This window comes from Malassezia vespertilionis, chromosome 5 (genome assembly GCF_029542925.1).
Source record: "Malassezia vespertilionis chromosome 5, complete sequence".
NCBI lineage: Eukaryota > Fungi > Basidiomycota > Malasseziomycetes > Malasseziales > Malasseziaceae > Malassezia > Malassezia vespertilionis.
Window position 1 is genome coordinate 226,346 of NC_079251.1, and position 16,525 is coordinate 242,870.

A 16,525-nucleotide genomic window follows, 5' to 3' on the forward strand; every position below is an offset into this window, starting at 1 on the left:
TGCCGAAATACCGCCGGCGGGGACGGGCTGCTTGGGCGCTATACGCTATAGGGAACAAGATGTGGATAAGGGTTGAGCAACAAACAAACTACATTTCTTCCTCTTCGTACTCCTCGCCTTCGTAGCCGTCAAACTCTTCCAAGTCGTCGTCCACAGTCGCGTCCTGGTATTGCTGGTACTCACTGATGAGGTCCGCCAGGTTCGACTCGGCCTCGGTGAACTCCATCTCGTCCATACCCTCGCCCGTGTACCAATGCAAGAAAGCCTTACGTCTGAACATAGCCTGGAATTGCGACGAAACGCGCTTGAAGAGCTCCTGGATCGCCGTGTTGTTACCGATGAACGTCACGGCCATCTTGGTCCCGCGCGGCGGGATATCGCACTGGGCAGTCTGGACATTGTTGGGAATCCACTCCACAAAGTAGGAAGAGTTCTTCGTCTGGACAGCATGCATTTGGTCCTCGACCTCCTTCATGGACAGCTTGCCGCGGAAGTATGCAGCGACGGTCAGGTAGCGACCCATGCGCGGGTCAGACGCGGCCATCATATTCTTCGCGTCAAACATTTGCGAGGTCAGCTCAGAGACAGAAACGGCGCGGTATTGCTGCACGCCTTTTGCCGTGAGCGGCGCAAAGCCAACCATGAAGAAGTGCAAACGGGGGAAAGGCACCATGTTCACGGCCAGCTTGCGCAGATCCGAGTTAAGCTGGCCGGGGAAACGCAGGCACGTAGTGATACCCGACATGACAAGCGATACGAGGTGGTTCAGGTCGTCGTAGTTGGGGTTCTTCAGCTTCAGCGTGCGGAAGCAGATGTCGTACAGCGCCTCGTTATCGATACAAAAGGTCTCGTCGCTGTTTTCCACAAGCTGGTGGACCGAGAGTGTAGCGTTGTACGGCTCCACTACGGTATCAGACACCTTGGGCGAAGGCATCACGGAGAAGGTTGCCATCATACGATCGGGAAACTCCTCGCGAATCTTGGAGATGAGCAGCGTGCCCATACCCGCGCCAGTGCCACCGCCGAGCGAGTGTGTGATTTGAAACCCTTGGAGCATGTCACATGCCTCGGCCTCTTTGCGGACGACGTCCATGACCGAGTCAACGAGCTCGGCTCCCTCGGTGTAATGTCCCCTCGCCCAGTTGTTCCCTGCACCGTTCTGGCCAAAGACGAAATTGTCGGGACGGAACAGGTTGCCATTCGGACTGGAGCGGATCGCATCCATCGTTCCGGGCTCCAAGTCTACCAGCACCGCACGCGGCACATACTTTTTATCGGCTGCCTCGTTATAGTACACGTTGATGCGATCCAGCTGCAGCTCAGGCGTGTCGCCCGTGTAGTTGCCATTGCCATCAATCCCATGCTCATCTGAAAGCACCTCCCAGAATTTGGAACCCACTTGGTTACCACACTGGCCAGTCTGCAAATGCACAATCTCACGCATACTTAGGATCGCCTTGGGTGGGTGAGAAAAGCGACGAGGCTGCTCCACGGCACAAAGCAGAATACACGCTTCCATTGCGCTCGTGTTGATGCGCGACGCGGAGGTCACGTGGACTACGGACGGAGCTACACCCAGCGCTCCTCGAGCGCAATGCCTTCCTTGACCAGCTCTTTGCGGATGGGTTCGGTGACATCGATAGTGTAGGGCACCACGATACCGGTCTTCTTGATCGCAGGGTTGCCCTCAAGCAGTAGACGAGTAGCAATGGCGCAGGGAACGCCGACCAACTTGGCCATCGACGTAGTACCGTTCGGCACACCATAGTCGAGCAGCGTGCTTGTGAGCGTCTTCTCCTCGCCGTTCTTGTCAATCACGTCAAAGCTGTGCTGAAGCATGACCATGTCACGCTCTCCGGGCTCGTAGTTGCACTTGCCCTCCAGGTTGCGACAGAGCGAGTCGAGCAGGTTGCCTTTGTTCTCTGCAAGCTGCTCGGGCAAGCCGCCGACCTCTACCACGGCCTTGTTGTCAAACAGACCGAGCCAGCGGCAGGCGCGCAAGACACCCGATGCTTCCTGGGTGCTGCCAAAGCTGCACTTGGCACGAATGCCGTCCGCGAGCATCTTCTCGTCTGTGCTGTTGGAGCCGACCAGCTTGGCACACAGCTGGGCCCAAGTGAGGCCGTTGCCGGGCACAAGATAGTCTTGCGCAGCTTCGTCCAAAAATCCGAGACGTACAAGTGCAAGAACAAACTCGGGGAAGCCCTGGTAGCGAAGCGTGCCGCGGATCACCGTCTCGGCCTCTGGAATGTTGTACCACTCGCGGAAAGGCGTCGAGTCACGGTTGGGGTAGGCCACAAACGCAAAGGACGGCATGATGTAGTACGGCTTAGCGTTCGCCATAAGATCCAGGCCACTGACCGTCTGCGCCTCCTTGACCGGCGCTTGGAAAAACTTGGCCGTGTTGCGCAAGGCAAGCAACACACCGCGCGAGGACCAAGAAAACTTGTATCCGAGCGGATTCGTCGCAGCCTCGGGAGCGGGCAAACCACCGCAGTAGGACAAAAACGACTTGACTTTGCCGCCATCGTCGTGGATTTCCTTAATCGCCTTGACGGCGTAGAGGTGGTCGAGGCCGGGGTCGAGACCAATCTCGTTCATAACCGTGATGCCAGCTTTGGTGATGTCGGGCTCAAGAGCACGGATCGCGTCGGAGACGTACGAGGTGGTCACGACGTCTACCTTGTGCTCGCACGCTGCCTTGATCACGTCGGCGTGATAGATGTAAGGAATGAGGGAAATGACCACATCAAAGCCGCGGATCGCCTCCGAGAGCTGCTGGGGGTCCTTGACATTGACGCGAATCGACTGGATGCGGCTGTTTATCTTGGCCAGCGCACCGGCATTGCGCTGTGATCCAATGGTAACAGAGTACTCGGGATGACGCAACAAGTACTGGACGCAAGGGCCGGCAACGTAGCCAGAGCCGAGCACAAGAATCTTCTTGGGGTCGCGCTTGGACTGCGCCGTGCCGTCGCCCGTCGCAACTAGCGGGCCCGGCGCGGGCTCGCCATCAATAATGACGCGGCGCGCAAACTCGGGCAAGACAAATGCGGCGCGGTGCACTTCCTCGGTGTAGTACCTGCAGTTAGGAATCTTGCGCAATGGCTCGCGCACGTCGCGCTTCGAGTCCAACGAGCACACCACAAAGCCAATTTGGCCCGCGGGATAGGTAGGGATCGACGTGTATGCATAGTCGGCCACAGGGAACAACTCGCGCGTGGATTGCGTGAGGCTGCGGATAAGGTTCAAATGCACCCACATGCTCTCGGCCTGGGTCGAGATGTGGCCGCCGGGCTTGAGCGCCTGCTTCAGGAGCTCAAAGTAGGGCTTTTGAAAAAGCATTTCGGCGGGGCCTTCTGGATCCGACGAATCGGTGATGATCACGTCGAACGACGCCTTGTTTTCAGGGGCCTTGAGGAAGGCAAAGCCGTCACCAATGATGACCTTAGACTTGGGGTGGTGCAGGCCTTCGGCCATCTTGGGCAAGTACTTGGTCGAGACACGCGGGACAGCCTCGTCAATATCGCACAGCACGGCTTCCTCCACGCTATCGTACTTGACAACCTCGCGCAAGACTCCACCATCTCCGCCGCCAATGATAAGAACCCGTTTCGGGTCGGGGTGTGAATTGATAGGCAGGTGTGCGATCATCTCCTGGTACGAAAACTCGTCGCGCTCCGTGCATTGAATCGCACCGTCAAGCACAAGAACGTTGCCGTACGTCTCGGACTCAAATACCAAGACATCCTGGAACTTGCTCTGCTCTGTGTGCAGGATCCGGCGCACTTGCAGGCTCATAGCTTGCCCGGGCCATTGCGGGCTAACTATAGGTTAGTATTGGTGCTCAACGCACTCTCGTAGAACCAGCCGTCGCGGATTGAGGGGTGTGTAAGGACTTGAGAAGCGCTCATGACCGTCGGTGACAGCGCAACAAAATGGACAAATTTGCTCGGTTGAGCACGCACGTGACGCCGACACCTCCGCTTGGCAACGTTCCACCATGCTGGAAGAGCGCGCGGCGAAATCGCCGGTGCATGCGAGACGTTCTGTGACGCAGGACCGTCGCAGCGAGTCGCGGCCTATAGGTGGACATGATAAAGATCCAGAGCCCAGTGATCAGGAAGAGGAGGATGTGGAGTCGGATGGCGCTGAAGTCGAGGCGCTGGCTGGCGACGAGTTCAGCCGGCAGCAGGCGATCTATTCTACGCAGCAGCGGAATATGGGGTACGTTGGTGCTCGGCTAATTCCAGTCTTTTATCGCAGCTCATGGACGAGGAACAGCTTGAGCGGCACATGGCGTCGCGTCGCGGCACATTGAACAAGGCGGCTGTGCGCAAGCTTGTGAATCATGTAATGTCCCAGTCGGTGAACCAGCATATTGTCATGGCTGCTAGCGGTGTAGGCAAAGTGTTTGTTGGCGAGATTGTCGAGCTCGGTACGTGCCTCGGTACGCTAACAAAAGCACGCGCTGTCCAGCAGGAGCGACGCGATACGGGGCCATTGCTGCCTGTGCACTTGTACGAGGCATACCGGCGCTACAAGTTGCGGCAGGAGCGACCGGGGCGATACCCTCCAGGAGGATCGAGCGGTGCTGCTGGGCTCGGCAAACGGCGACGCATGTTTTAGGTAGCGTCTATACCCTCAACGTAGTATGCACAGTTTTTTTTTGCGAGCATAGCCCTCAACGGCGTCTACGCAGTCTGCCATCGATGCTTGCCACTACAATGCGCCAAACGATGCTACTATAAAGTCACGGATGCGATTTTGCTCCTGGCCGCCTACCCCTTCCATCTCCTCTGCAAGGATCCCGTCTGCGTTTGGGCGCGTTCGGTCCGCGCCGCCCTCGCCAATAAGCACCGCCGTAGTCTGCTGATTCCCCGAGTCGAGCGCGAGGTGCAGCGGCGTGTTGCCGAGCCGGTCGACGGCACTGTGGTGAGAGGGTATGCGCAACGTACTTGACACGCGTCTTGGGGTGTGCACTTCCATCTGCGCGCGGTGGCGGCGCAAGCAGCGTACGGATCATTGCATTGTGGCCTGCAGACGCTGCGCGATGACTAGGTGAGTGTAGAAATGATACGTACATGGGACGCTGCAAAGCGCCATCTTGGGCATTCGCATCGGCGCCTGCGACGAGCAGGGCGCGCGCAATCTCTGCATGATTCTTGCTCGCTGCGTAATGCAGTGCACTAATCTTGCGGTTGTTTACTGCATGGGGACTCGCGCCACTGGGGTCAATGGTGCATAGACGTACTGCGCTAGCAGGAGATCCAACATCTGGCTGGCGCCTGCAGAAGATGCAATCATCACCGGAGTCCATCCACCATGGTCCGGCGCATCCACATCGATCTTGCCCGTGTTGAGGAGCGCCTTGGCGATATTAAGTTTGGCATCGTCGGAGGCTGCCCAATGCAGTGGCGCACGTCCATCTGCATCCTGCTCGTTCAGCTGTGCAGCACTGATATCTTCGTCAAGGTACTGCTGCACCAGGTCAATTTTCCCTTCGCATGAGTATAGGATGTGGTGCTTACCGTCCAGACACGCAAGATGCAGCTTTGAGTCTTGGGACATCTCGTCGAGGCTCAGGGCAAACCTCCACTTTGCAACACGCAACGCTTGGAGCGCACAATGCGCGTTTGTCTCGCGCGTGGTATGCGAATAGGGTGGGTGTGTGCAGTACTCAAGACACGGCAGCACAGGACGCTGCTGCACCACACACTACGGCACAGTATCGTTAAATCACTATATACACCGCCATAGTGAAACACGCTAATGCACAGTATGGGGAAAGTCGCTCGCCTGGTGTGAGACATTACCGCGACGTACCTATCCGCGCACCCTTGTAAAACACGCCGAGGAAGCTGCCGTTACCACGCACTCCACAAACGTACCCCTTTTTATTCCGATCGACCAGTCCTGGCGCGACGGCACGTACGTACGTGCATGTACAAATGGTCAGCAGCACGACCAGGAGCAGCGATTGAAAATTGAACAGCGCAGTCTGACGTAAGTATGCACAGGCGCACGCCCAACGTACCATGCTGCGGTGGTGGGAGCAAGCAAGGTTGTCGCGATGCAACACGTGACAGCAACGCCTCCACAACGCGGTACCGCTCCTCGCACCACAATGCCCCCCCCCCCAGGACCTCCGCTTGGGGAGACGGATTTGCGCCGATGGCGTCTCTGCGTCTCTGATGTAGGACGGCATGTGTGGCACTACTTGGAGACGGAAGAAGAGATTGCCACATGGCCTCAGACGCTGGAAGACGAGTACTGGCTTGGCCTCGACATGGTACGTGCTCCCTGATTGCTTATCCCAGGACCTTGCTAGCTTGCCGCGCGCGAGAACTGCGCTTGAAGCCGCCGAAAACGGGATTACATTTTACCAGAATCTCCAATCGAGCGATGGGCACTTTGCGGGCGAGTACGGTGGCCCCATGTTCCTGCTCCCTGGCCTTGTCATTGGCATGTACGTAACCAAGACGCCGATCCCCACGCCCTGGAAAATCGAGATTGCGCGCTACCTGTGGAACCGGCAGAATAAGGAGGATGGTGGATGGGGCATTCACATCGAGGGCCACTCGACCGTATTCGGCACAGCACTCAATTATTCCGTCCTGCGCCTCCTGGGTGTCGATGCCGAGCACCCAATGATGATCCGTGCGCGCAGTAAACTGCATGCACTTGGCGGTGCGACTGGCATTCCAAGCTGGGGCAAGCTATGGCTTGCCATTCTGAACGTGTACGACTGGGAAGGCATGAATCCCATCCCCCCCGAGCTTTGGCTGCTTCCCGACAGTGTCCCCATCCATCCATGGCGCTGGTGGATCCATACGCGCATGGTATACCTCCCTATGGGTTTCCTCTACGGTCGGCGCTTCCGCGCCGAGATGGATCCGCTGCTGGCGTCGCTGCGCGACGAGCTGTACGTGCAGCCATACGACTCTATCCCCTGGTCCCTGCAGCGGAACAATGTATGCCAGGCTGACTTGTACTCGCCTCACACACGCGTAGTCGATATGCTCTTTGCCGCGCTGGGCATGTACGAAAAGGTGTGCCCTGCATTTGTGCGCAATGCAGGGATTGCAGCCGCGTACAAGTTGATCGTGCGCGAGGACGAAAACACAGGCTACCAATGTTTGGGCCCGGTGAACAAGATGCTCAACTTTATTTCGCGGTGGATTGTCGATGGCCCCGAGAGTGTTGCGATGCAACGTCACCGCGAAAAACTAAAGGATTTTGCGTGGATGAGTGGGCAAGGCATGATGATGACGGGGACAAATGGAAGTCAGTTATGGGATACATCGTTTATCGGCCAAGCGCTTGTGGATGCAGGCCTTTCCGCCGAGCACAAACATCATGCACTTTGTGCCCGAATTCTTGGCTGGCTGGATGCGTGCCAGATCCGCGAGAATCCCAAGTACTACCGATCTGCGTACAGGTTCTCGACCAAGGGCGCATGGCCGTTTAGTACGCGCGAACAAGGCTACACTGTCAGCGATTGCACCGCCGAAGGGCTCAAGGCCGTCTTGATGCTCCAGGAAGAGAGCCACAATGAGCTGGGGCGCCCTGTCTCGTGGGATCGCCTGCACCATGCCGTCGACCTGCTTTTGAGCATGCAGAATCCCGGCGGTGGGTATGCGAGTTACGAGACCATCAACGGCCCCGCGCTCACCGAATGGCTCAACCCTGCAGAGGTGTTTGGAAATATCATGGTAGAGTACGCGTATCCCGAATGCACCACGAGCGTCGTGACGGGTCTGCGCATGTTCCAGCAGTACGACACGTACCGCAGCGCTGAGATCGACCGCACAGTGGACGCTGCTGTTGGCTACATCCTTCGCGCTCAGCGTCCCGATGGATCGTGGTATGGTTCCTGGGCGATATGCTTTACCTACGCCGCCATGTTTGCACTCGAAAGTTTGCGGCATGCGGGCATGACGCACGAAAACAGCGAGCCTGTGCGCCGCGCGTGTGCATTCCTCATCAGCAAACAGCAGACCGACGGCGGCTGGGGCGAGAGCTACAAGTCGAGCGAGCAAAAGGTGTATACGCAAGCGCCCACGTCGCAAGTCGTGCAAACCGCGTGGACTGTGATTGCATTGCTCCATGCCAAGTATCCCCACCAGGAGCCCATCAAGCGCGGCGTCGAGCTCATCATGGCTCGGCAGCGCCCCGACGGGTCCTGGGCGCAAGAACAAATCGAGGGCATTTTTAACCACAACTGTGCGATTTCCTACCCCAACTACAAGTTTAGCTTTACGATTTGGGCGCTAGGCAAGGCACAGCGTGAGCTGGATTGGTAGTCTACGCAGCATTGTAGTGTTGCTATGCGTGTCTACTTCACCCACAAGTCCATGAACTTGTGCACGGGCATGTTGCTCAGGCGCTCGTGGTCAGTGAGGAGCGCGAGGATCGTGTCCTGCTCCTCGGCATTGTAGATGCCGTCGAGGTGCTTCTGCAGCTTCTGTCCAATGAGTGGCGTAGCCTCTTTACGGCGGCGGGCGTGGCCGACAGGGTAGTCGATCGCGACCTCCTCGATGACGGTGCCGTCGTTGAGCTCGAGCGAAACAGCGTTACCAATGGAGCGCTTGTCCGCCTCGAGGTACTCCTTCGAGTAGCGAGGCTCCTCCTCTACGACCGTCTTCTGACGGAGCGCATCAATGCGCGGGTCGGAGGCGAACTCGTCCGTGTAGTCACCAGACTCGAGGCTGCCCTTGATCAGAGGCACGGCAACCATGTACTGAATGCAGTGGTCACGGTCGGCGTAGTTGTTCAGCTTGCCTTGCTTGCTAATGATACGCACAGCAGCCTCCTGCGTGCGGATCTTGACCGTCTTGATGTCATCGGACGTCTTGCCGCGGCTCTGCAGCTGCTTGTACAGCTCCTTGGCGGCCTCCACGGCAGTTTGCGCGTGGAACTCTGCGGGAGCAAGCTTGAACAAGACATTTTCCATCACGTAGCAGCCGTAGTCACGGTCAAACTCAAACGGCTTGCCCTTGAAGAGCACGTCGTAAAAGCCCCACGTAGGCGCAGTCAACACCGAGTTGTAGCCCTGCTCGCCGCGCTGGACAAGCAATGCAAGGTTCACGGCACGCGAGCACGCATCACCAGCAGCCCACGACTTGCGCGAACCAGCGTTGGGGGCGTGGCGGTAGGTGCGGAGCGACTGGCCGTCCACAAATGCCTGCGAGATCGCGTCCATGGTCTGTTCGCGGTTCAGGCCAATCATCTTGGAGACAACGGCAGTGCTCGCAACCTTGACAAGCACGACGTGGTCGAGACCCACACGGTTGAAGCTGTTCTGCACGGCAATCACACCCTGGATCTCGTGGGCTTTGACCGAGGCGGTGAGCACGTCGCGGACAGTGAGCGGCTTGCTGCCGTTCGCCTCATTCGTACGCGAGATCCAGTCAGCGACAGAGATGATCGAACCGAGGTTGTCGGAGGGGTGGCCCCACTCGGCAGCGAGCCATGTGTCGTTAAAGTCGAGCCAGCGGATAAGGGCGCCATTGTTCAGCGCCGCCCGCACGGGGTCGAGCACGTAGTCGGTACCAATAACGCGCGATCCGTGGGGCACCGTGGTACCCTCCACGACGGGGCCGCAAAAGTTGGCAGCGGCAGGGAAGCGGAGCGCTTCGACACCGCAGCCCAAAGAGTCGAGGAGGACGAGACGCGCAGTGTCGTACGCGGTCTCGGTGATCTGGTCGTAGTCATGGACATAGTTGGCAATGTCCTGGATCACCTTGTCAACAGGCGGGCGGGCGTTGTCCTCGCCTTTGCCGACACCTGCAGCAGCGGCCATGGTTCGGGTAGAGATTTGCGGGATTGCAGCGGCGCGAGCGATAGAAGGAGTGATACGGGCGGCAGGGAATGCACGAGAAGCACGGGTACTAAAGAGTGCACGATTCGATACTTGCGTACGAGAAGCACGCAAAACTGAGAGAGTGATTGGGCTCGTCATAGGCATCAAGTGCTAAGGTTGGATTGCGCACGTCGCCGGAAGTGCCCGCAGTCACGTGAAAAGCGAAACGATACAATCGATGGCCAGCGCATCAGTCCCCAGTAAGGCTTGGCGTGCGCAGCGTGGGTATACCGTCGCGTAGCACTCTCTATGACATATAGTTGCTACGTCTACTGATCTGGAACGTTGCGATCCTCGCCGTGCTCCTGCTTTTGTGCCAGTTTGCCACGTTGGGCAGCTAATTTCTTCTTTTCGCGCCGCGCGCGGTTCTTGCACGTCTTGCGCTCGTCGGCCTGTGCGTATTTTTGCTGCTGCGCCACGTAGTCCGCTTGCTCTTTTTCCTATCGTCAGCCGCGCATCGTACGCACCCGTTCTGCATTCTCCTCCATAATCTGTATGCGATCAAACTCGCGCTCACGCATCTGCTTGTACACATGAAAATCGCCACTGCTCGCTCCCGCCGTGCTGCCGCTCACATTCTTCATAATCTCGCGGGGCGCACGCACGCTTCTTTCCATATGCGCCTCGGGAACCTGGACAGGCTTGCTTGGATCCTGAAAAAGGCGGTCAAGTGTGCGCGCCTGTAAGCTCACAGGCGTCACACGCGGCTTCTTTGGCACCCGTGCACGCGCTCCATCGTCCGCGTCGCGCGTCATGATGGCGGCGGAGCAAGTGCACCACATCACGTGCACCAAAGCACACTTGGTCCCAAACACCAGCATGGTAGGTGCTCAAACGACGCTAAGTGCAGCCGTCCGAACGTGACATCCGCGCGCGCAACTCCAAATTTGCAAAGCGCGCTCGCGAAACCCAAAACATCCGCGGTGCCGGTGGTGCGGCACGTGGGCTTGTGAACAAGTCGGAGGAAGAAGAGCGCGAAGAGGCACCGCCCAAGCTTGTGCGCTACCTGTCTATCTTCTTCCTATGCGTCTTCGCCGGGGGCTGTGCGTATTTAAGTGTAGCTGACAAGAGTGCTTGTCGAGTTTCTCTCCAAGTTTATGCGCTTTTTTTAATAGCAGCGCTATTCTACAATACTACATGGGGAGCTCTGTATGCCGTGCCGCTTGCGCCCTGCGCGTATCCCCCAGCGAGATATGGCGCAGGTCTTGCACTGCTTGCACGAGTGAAGAGCCCATCTTTTCGCCTGCATTGGCCATCTCTGAAAAAAAGTCCAGCATCGCCGAGCTGGTATCCTGTTTGGGTGCGTTAGGCTTCTCTGGCAGTGTCTCGCCCCAGTGAATTGGCCGCATCCAGTTCACGGCGGCGCCAGAATTTGGCAGTGCTCCACGAATGATATCTTCAAGCGGGTGCGAAATGCTCGGCGTGTCCTGTAAATCGATCAACGGCGCATCTTGACTGCGCGTCTCGGTCTGGTCGTGCGCCGCGCGGTTCCGCACGGCTGGGCGCGAGATGATCGGTGCCCGTTTTGCAGCGCTGCCCGCCTCGCCTGACTCTGCACTGCGTTGCGTATCCGCGAAGCCGTTTGCCCCGAATTTCCATACATTCGGGCGCCACGTATCCTCGTCATTGGGCGTATCTGCGGGGCGCGTTGCTCGCGCTTTGAGCTTGCCGGCAGGTTTAGGCGACTTGCCCTCTACGCGTCTTCGCTGCTGCAAACGTAGCAAATCGTCCAAGCCCGACTCGCCAGGGTCATCCAAATAGGTCGGCGCGCATCTCCCGAAAAAAGAGAGCATGTCGGGGTCGACGCTGGTACACTCGACCGGCGCACCCTTTACTTTTTGCTGCTCGTGTTCGGGGCCGCTCGGTAGTGCAAGTAGGTTGACACGCCGCGCCATTTCCTCGCTGGGCGTCGAACGGTGCCTGCGTGGGACGACGGCCACCGTTTCCTCTTGCAGTGGGTGCAGCGAACCGTCAGCACGCCGCTGCACTACGCGAATATCCGCATTCGGCGGTTTCCATCGGCAGCTCTCCACAGGAATATACAGTTGTTCGCGCATTTGCGGCGCGTCGCCGGGCCATAACCGATTACTTCGGCGAACGATGGAGACGTCAGCACCGTACCGCAGCGCAATTCCTTCCAGCGTATCAAACGGAGCCACAGGGTGCACAAGAACACTCACTCCGTGCGTGTGCAGCGGCGCATGCTGCTGTACTGCATGTGCGACGCTGCCGACTTGGGCGGTTTGTTTGTGCGCGTGGTTTTGTGGCGCATGGACATAGGCGGGGCGCTGCGTACTTGGCCCAGCTTCTTTTAGGCCCAGCCAGTGCTCAAGCTTATCAAGCGTCTTGGTCGTGGACGATTTGCCGTAGTGCTTGGGGCTTTTGGCAGCAACACGCGCCGTCGGCGCTGTTTGTGCTTGAAAGCGCGGCTCGTCGTCCAAAGCAAATACCGCATCGCCAGGCTGTGTCTTGGGGCAGAATGTGCGTCTATGCAGTGCGTTCGCGACTGTAGTTGGCGACAGCGCCGGCGTGCGCTGTGGAGCTTCCCCCATGGCGCAGCAATGCAACGTCAGCGGCTGTGATTTCCGGACAAAAAGTGGAGGCAAGATGCAGCGCGTGGTGCATGGCCCTGGTGTATAAAAAGCCACGCCGGCAGGAGGATGGGTTAATGGAGATGCTCTTAGCGCTGCCGCCTATGTATACAGTACCTTTTCTCTATGCAGCGCTACGAGCTGGGTGTAGGACTCCCCAGCAGCGTTCGGCTAGACCCTATAATGAGCTGGTGGAAAAGACCATTGGCAGACTCTTCGCTGCGCATGTGCAACATATACACAACGCCGGTAAGCCGTCCATTGTCAGAAAGCTCCACGGCAAGCCCCGTCTTTCCCACACGTTCTACAGCGTTCGTCAAGACAATGGTAGAAATGATCGTCTTCTTGTCGCTCCCAACAACAAGCTGGTTCTCTTTGGTATGTTGCAAATGATATAGGCGTAGTCGTGCATTCCCGAGCGCTTTCCATTGTGCATAGCTCTGCTTCAAAAATACCTTGCACCGCATTTGTGCACACAAATTGTACGCAGGACGCCGCTGCTTCTGGGCAGCAGAGGCGGGTGCTGGTTCATGATGCAGCCAATCTGGCGTTGCTTGGCGGCCGCCTTCTTGGAGTGTTTGAGAGGGTAATTTCGCGCCTACCATTGCATTCAAGCGCGGCTGGCTCATCGACCGCACCGGAGACTGCTGTGCATTGCTTGGTATACTCGGCTCCGAAGGGCGTCTTGCTTGTTCCGACATAATGGGAAACTTTTGCGAGAGTGGAGAATTGGTAATGCGCATAGACCGCACTTCTTCATCCAATGCGCCAAGTGGCTTCGGCACGACTGATGCAGTGGGCGACGCAGTTAATGGCGAGCCCAATGGCGATGCAACACGTATCTCAGGCGAGTCCATCCGCGACCGTGCCGGCATGCGGGGGAAAGAGTCGATTGAATTTAGCGAGCTTTCGCGGGTCAAATGGGCGCTGGGGAGTGATGGAGAACGCAAATCTGCGTCCTGTTCCACAAGCGACGAGCCGAGCAGCTGTTCGTTGGCTGTTACATTGGGCACAAGGAGCGGCGGAAGTCGCTGTGGCATGCGTGCAGCGTTGCTAGTGAGCGAGCCGCCGCTCATGTCGGCAGGCGATGGCATGCTCTGCATCGGCAAAGGCAGGGAAAGCGTGCGGTTTGGTTCGTCGGGCACTGTGTTCGGCTGCGAAGCGCGTTCAAGAGCGGGCAACGGCGTCGGGAGCGTCGCCAACGGCGCCGCACTCGATCCACTTTCCGCGCGCTGTACAGGCTTAAAGTCTCGACAGAGCACGATTTCGTGCAGCCACTTTTGTTTGCATTCGGCGGACGGAAGCCGAATGAGTAACTCGGTGCGGCGCATGATGGTGATCCGTATAGTGTTCTCATGCGGCGCACCATGTGACGTGGCATCGACAAACTTGCCTGCAAGGGGGGGAAACATGAGCCAGACGTTTGGCGGTTGGAGTGGATTTTCAGCGCGGTCAATGTCCTCGCCAATGAGCAACAGATCCGTGAACAAAATTAGACGTGCGTTATTTACAGTCCGGGTATCAATGCCATTCGGAGGCCTGATCTGCATCAATGCACCGTCTGTGAGGCGCACGGAACGGGGAAATGTGAGTGTCGACGGGTTGATGTGAAGCCGACAGGTCTTGGGCTGCAAGGTAAAGATATCCATTGTGTACGAGGAATCGATCCGGCCCTGCAGCTCCGTCACGGACAGTTGGGGGATCAGCGAGGTAAGCGCCGCACGAGTGCTTTCTTTTTCAGCGGACTGCGGCGGTCGCGCAGGCGCAGGCGCAGGCGGTTGGCGTGCAGTCTCTTGGTCACGGCTGCGATCTTCCGTGCGCTCGTATGCATTTTGTGCAGGATTCTGGTGACTTAGCACCGGTGCAGGAGCCGAAGAGTTTATGCCGATTGGCGGCGCAGCTATAGGGTTCGATGACTGGGGCGGCAGTTGCACTTGCTTGTACGGCGCAGGCTCTACTCGTGCTGCTGGCGGCGCGAGTATCGGTGCAGGGGCAGATGCAGACGCAGATGCAAGTGCAAGTGCAGGAGCAGGAGCAGGGGGAGGTGACAGCGCCCGAAAATACACCGGTGGCTGTGTCGGAGCACTCGCGCGCTGCTGGGCGAGCAGGAAAATGTTGTCCAGTTTTTCGTTCGCACTCTGCAGTAGCGCGTGGTCCGAGCGGCCGTGCTCGGTGTTGCGCAAGAGACGCGCATAGAACTTCTTATAGAACCCAATGCGAGCAATGGGCAGGTCGAACAAAGCATCGAGCGTCCACACGCCGCCGTTCGTGGGCGGGATCTCAGCCGTGACTTGGGAAAGGATCCGAAAAAGTTCCTTGTTCTGCTGGATATTCGGGAGTGCATCCAAGCCATGCACTCGCACCGAGCAAAAGCGCGTATAAGGCGTCTGCAGTTTGTCGACCCACTGCATGAGCAAACTGCCTAGGCCTTTGGGCGATGTTGGATTCGGCCCAATTTCCTGGAGCGAGCGCAGAAACTCGTTGTTGACACGGTACAAAACCTCTGACGCGCGAAACATGCTATCGAGCTCCGGCGGCGGAAAGTTGGTCGGGCTCCACGCACCCGCGACGCGGCGGACAATCATGCATAGCTCGCCCACATAGCGCGTTTCCGTCGAGAAGAGCTCGTTTAGCAGGTTTATGCGTTTGGCGTGATCCGCTTCCGTGGTGACACGGATCCCAGCAGTGGATTGGCCTAACTCTGGTCCACCGCCATTGCTGAGGGCAGCGCTATTCATTCTTAGCGGACACGAGAAATAGCTTCCGCAAGGGACGTCGTGTCGACCAAAGAGTTTCCTATAGTACAAAAAACAGAATGTCACGTAGGTTTGCCGCCTTCGTGCCATGTGCGGGGGTCTTTTTAATTGGAACGGAACAAACTGCATTAATGTAATTGGCCAGTGGATTGACTGCCGAGGCGCGAGGGCACGCGCGAGCGTGCATGCCTACTTGTTGGCGCGACGCGACGATGCATACGGATGCACGCGCGACATAATTTCGCAGCTGGTGCTTTTATTCGGCGCACCCTACAGAGCTATGAGCGTAGGCCGCCGAGGGCCAGCAGGAGCTGCTCGGCTTCCCAGGCGCCGGTCCAGTAGCGTACTTGGCATTGCACATTGCCCTCCTCCAAGATACGTTTGGCCAAGCCGCGGTTGCGTCGCACCAGTGCCACATCCTGGGGCCCCAACCGCAGGATAGGGCAGTAGTCGTTGCCGCCGTCACCGACATAGACGATGCGCTGGTAGCCGCGATCGGCGTTGCGTTTGCGGTATGCGTCGAGCTCGTCGCCTATAGAAGTCAGCAACCACACGTACATACCTTTGCACATATTTGCACTGCAGCCGACCTTGCAACTGTGCTGCGGGCCGTCCGGCGGCACGCGTCGCGAGAGATGCAGCATGCCCTGCGCATCCCATGCGGCAGGGTTGGTCACAATCTCACGAAAGAGGGGGTTTGGCTCCGCGAGACCTTTGTGCTGCAGTTAGCGCTGTGTTGTGCTGCACGTACGTCAAGAATTACACCAATGTACACCTCGTTCGAATTCGAGAGCAAGAGAAAGTCGGTATCTGTGGTCGCCTTCTCCAGAGCTCGCACGCCGCGGATCATGCCGGGATGCTGTGGTCAGCAGCGCGCTGAACGTACGATCGGCATCTGGCGCAGCGCGTCTTCAAGCTGCTCGCGCGTGAACCCTTCCTTGTGCAGCTCGCGCAACAGGTAGGCACTGGTGTAAGTACATTTCCCACGCACCACATATCTGTGAACTGCATGGACGATTTTCGCTCCACAAACTCGATCCGCAAGCGCGGCAAGAGCAGCTCGTGCACCCAGCGGTCCGTATCCTGGTCTGCCAACGACCAGTCAAAGTCGAATACGACCAGCTGCGACTGGACCAACGAGATTGGCGCAAAGTCTAGCGGCGGGTCCTCGAGCACGACAGACGCTACTGCCAATGTTTTTTGGTCCATGCTCGTGTGCAGGCAAGCGGCGGCGGCTCGCCGCCTGCGTTAGTCAGCAGTGCCCCACCGCGAAGGAGCCACGTCGTCTTCCATTGCGGCACGCTGCGACCGGC

At 58.0% G+C, this 16,525-nt stretch overlaps 10 protein-coding genes across 10 annotated transcripts; 2 read left to right on the top strand and 8 right to left on the bottom strand.

Annotated features, from left to right (window-relative positions):
* Positions 1-88: 88 nt before the first annotated feature.
* Positions 89-1,444, bottom strand: TUB2 (Tubulin beta chain (Beta tubulin); the record flags this gene model as incomplete). Its single annotated transcript, XM_056207377.1, has 1 exon — positions 89-1,444. The coding sequence occupies one exon, from the start codon at positions 1,442-1,444 to the stop codon at positions 89-91; it is 1,356 nt and encodes a 451-aa protein (XP_056063352.1).
* A 125-nt stretch (positions 1,445-1,569) lies between these two features.
* Positions 1,570-3,914, bottom strand: LYS9 (saccharopine dehydrogenase (NADP+, L-glutamate-forming); the record flags this gene model as incomplete). Its single annotated transcript, XM_056207378.1, has 2 exons — positions 1,570-3,823; positions 3,853-3,914. The coding sequence occupies 2 exons, from the start codon at positions 3,912-3,914 to the stop codon at positions 1,570-1,572; spliced, it is 2,316 nt and encodes a 771-aa protein (XP_056063353.1).
* An 89-nt stretch (positions 3,915-4,003) lies between these two features.
* MVES1_002552 (uncharacterized protein) lies at positions 4,004-4,629 on the top strand (the record flags this gene model as incomplete). Its single annotated transcript, XM_056207379.1, has 2 exons — positions 4,004-4,227; positions 4,254-4,629. The coding sequence occupies 2 exons, from the start codon at positions 4,004-4,006 to the stop codon at positions 4,627-4,629; spliced, it is 600 nt and encodes a 199-aa protein (XP_056063354.1).
* Positions 4,630-4,722: 93 nt separating this feature from the next.
* NAS6 (putative ankyrin-repeat protein) lies at positions 4,723-6,040 on the bottom strand (the record flags this gene model as incomplete). Its single annotated transcript, XM_056207380.1, has 7 exons — positions 4,723-4,930; positions 4,959-5,057; positions 5,085-5,228; positions 5,255-5,501; positions 5,827-5,861; positions 5,892-6,001; positions 6,038-6,040. 7 exons carry the CDS (start codon positions 6,038-6,040, stop codon positions 4,723-4,725), a joined length of 846 nt encoding a protein of 281 aa, XP_056063355.1.
* Positions 6,041-6,127: 87 nt separating this feature from the next.
* Positions 6,128-8,306, top strand: ERG7 (lanosterol synthase; the record flags this gene model as incomplete). Its single annotated transcript, XM_056207381.1, has 2 exons — positions 6,128-6,292; positions 6,321-8,306. The coding sequence occupies 2 exons, from the start codon at positions 6,128-6,130 to the stop codon at positions 8,304-8,306; spliced, it is 2,151 nt and encodes a 716-aa protein (XP_056063356.1).
* A 32-nt stretch (positions 8,307-8,338) lies between these two features.
* Positions 8,339-9,805, bottom strand: PDH1 (2-methylcitrate dehydratase; the record flags this gene model as incomplete). The annotated part of the gene is made up of 1 exon (XM_056207382.1): positions 8,339-9,805. One exon carries the CDS (start codon positions 9,803-9,805, stop codon positions 8,339-8,341), a length of 1,467 nt encoding a protein of 488 aa, XP_056063357.1.
* A 329-nt stretch (positions 9,806-10,134) lies between these two features.
* MVES1_002556 (uncharacterized protein) lies at positions 10,135-10,620 on the bottom strand (the record flags this gene model as incomplete). The annotated part of the gene is made up of 2 exons (XM_056207383.1): positions 10,135-10,305; positions 10,333-10,620. The coding sequence occupies 2 exons, from the start codon at positions 10,618-10,620 to the stop codon at positions 10,135-10,137; spliced, it is 459 nt and encodes a 152-aa protein (XP_056063358.1).
* A 378-nt stretch (positions 10,621-10,998) lies between these two features.
* MVES1_002557 (uncharacterized protein) lies at positions 10,999-12,417 on the bottom strand (the record flags this gene model as incomplete). The annotated part of the gene is made up of 1 exon (XM_056207384.1): positions 10,999-12,417. The coding sequence occupies one exon, from the start codon at positions 12,415-12,417 to the stop codon at positions 10,999-11,001; it is 1,419 nt and encodes a 472-aa protein (XP_056063359.1).
* Positions 12,418-12,590: 173 nt separating this feature from the next.
* MVES1_002558 (uncharacterized protein) lies at positions 12,591-15,194 on the bottom strand (the record flags this gene model as incomplete). Its single annotated transcript, XM_056207385.1, has 1 exon — positions 12,591-15,194. The coding sequence occupies one exon, from the start codon at positions 15,192-15,194 to the stop codon at positions 12,591-12,593; it is 2,604 nt and encodes an 867-aa protein (XP_056063360.1).
* A 296-nt stretch (positions 15,195-15,490) lies between these two features.
* On the bottom strand, positions 15,491-16,421 carry MVES1_002559 (pyridoxal phosphatase; the record flags this gene model as incomplete). The annotated part of the gene is made up of 5 exons (XM_056207386.1): positions 15,491-15,744; positions 15,775-15,931; positions 15,964-16,071; positions 16,099-16,177; positions 16,204-16,421. The coding sequence occupies 5 exons, from the start codon at positions 16,419-16,421 to the stop codon at positions 15,491-15,493; spliced, it is 816 nt and encodes a 271-aa protein (XP_056063361.1).
* Between the last annotated feature and the right edge of the window lie 104 nt (positions 16,422-16,525).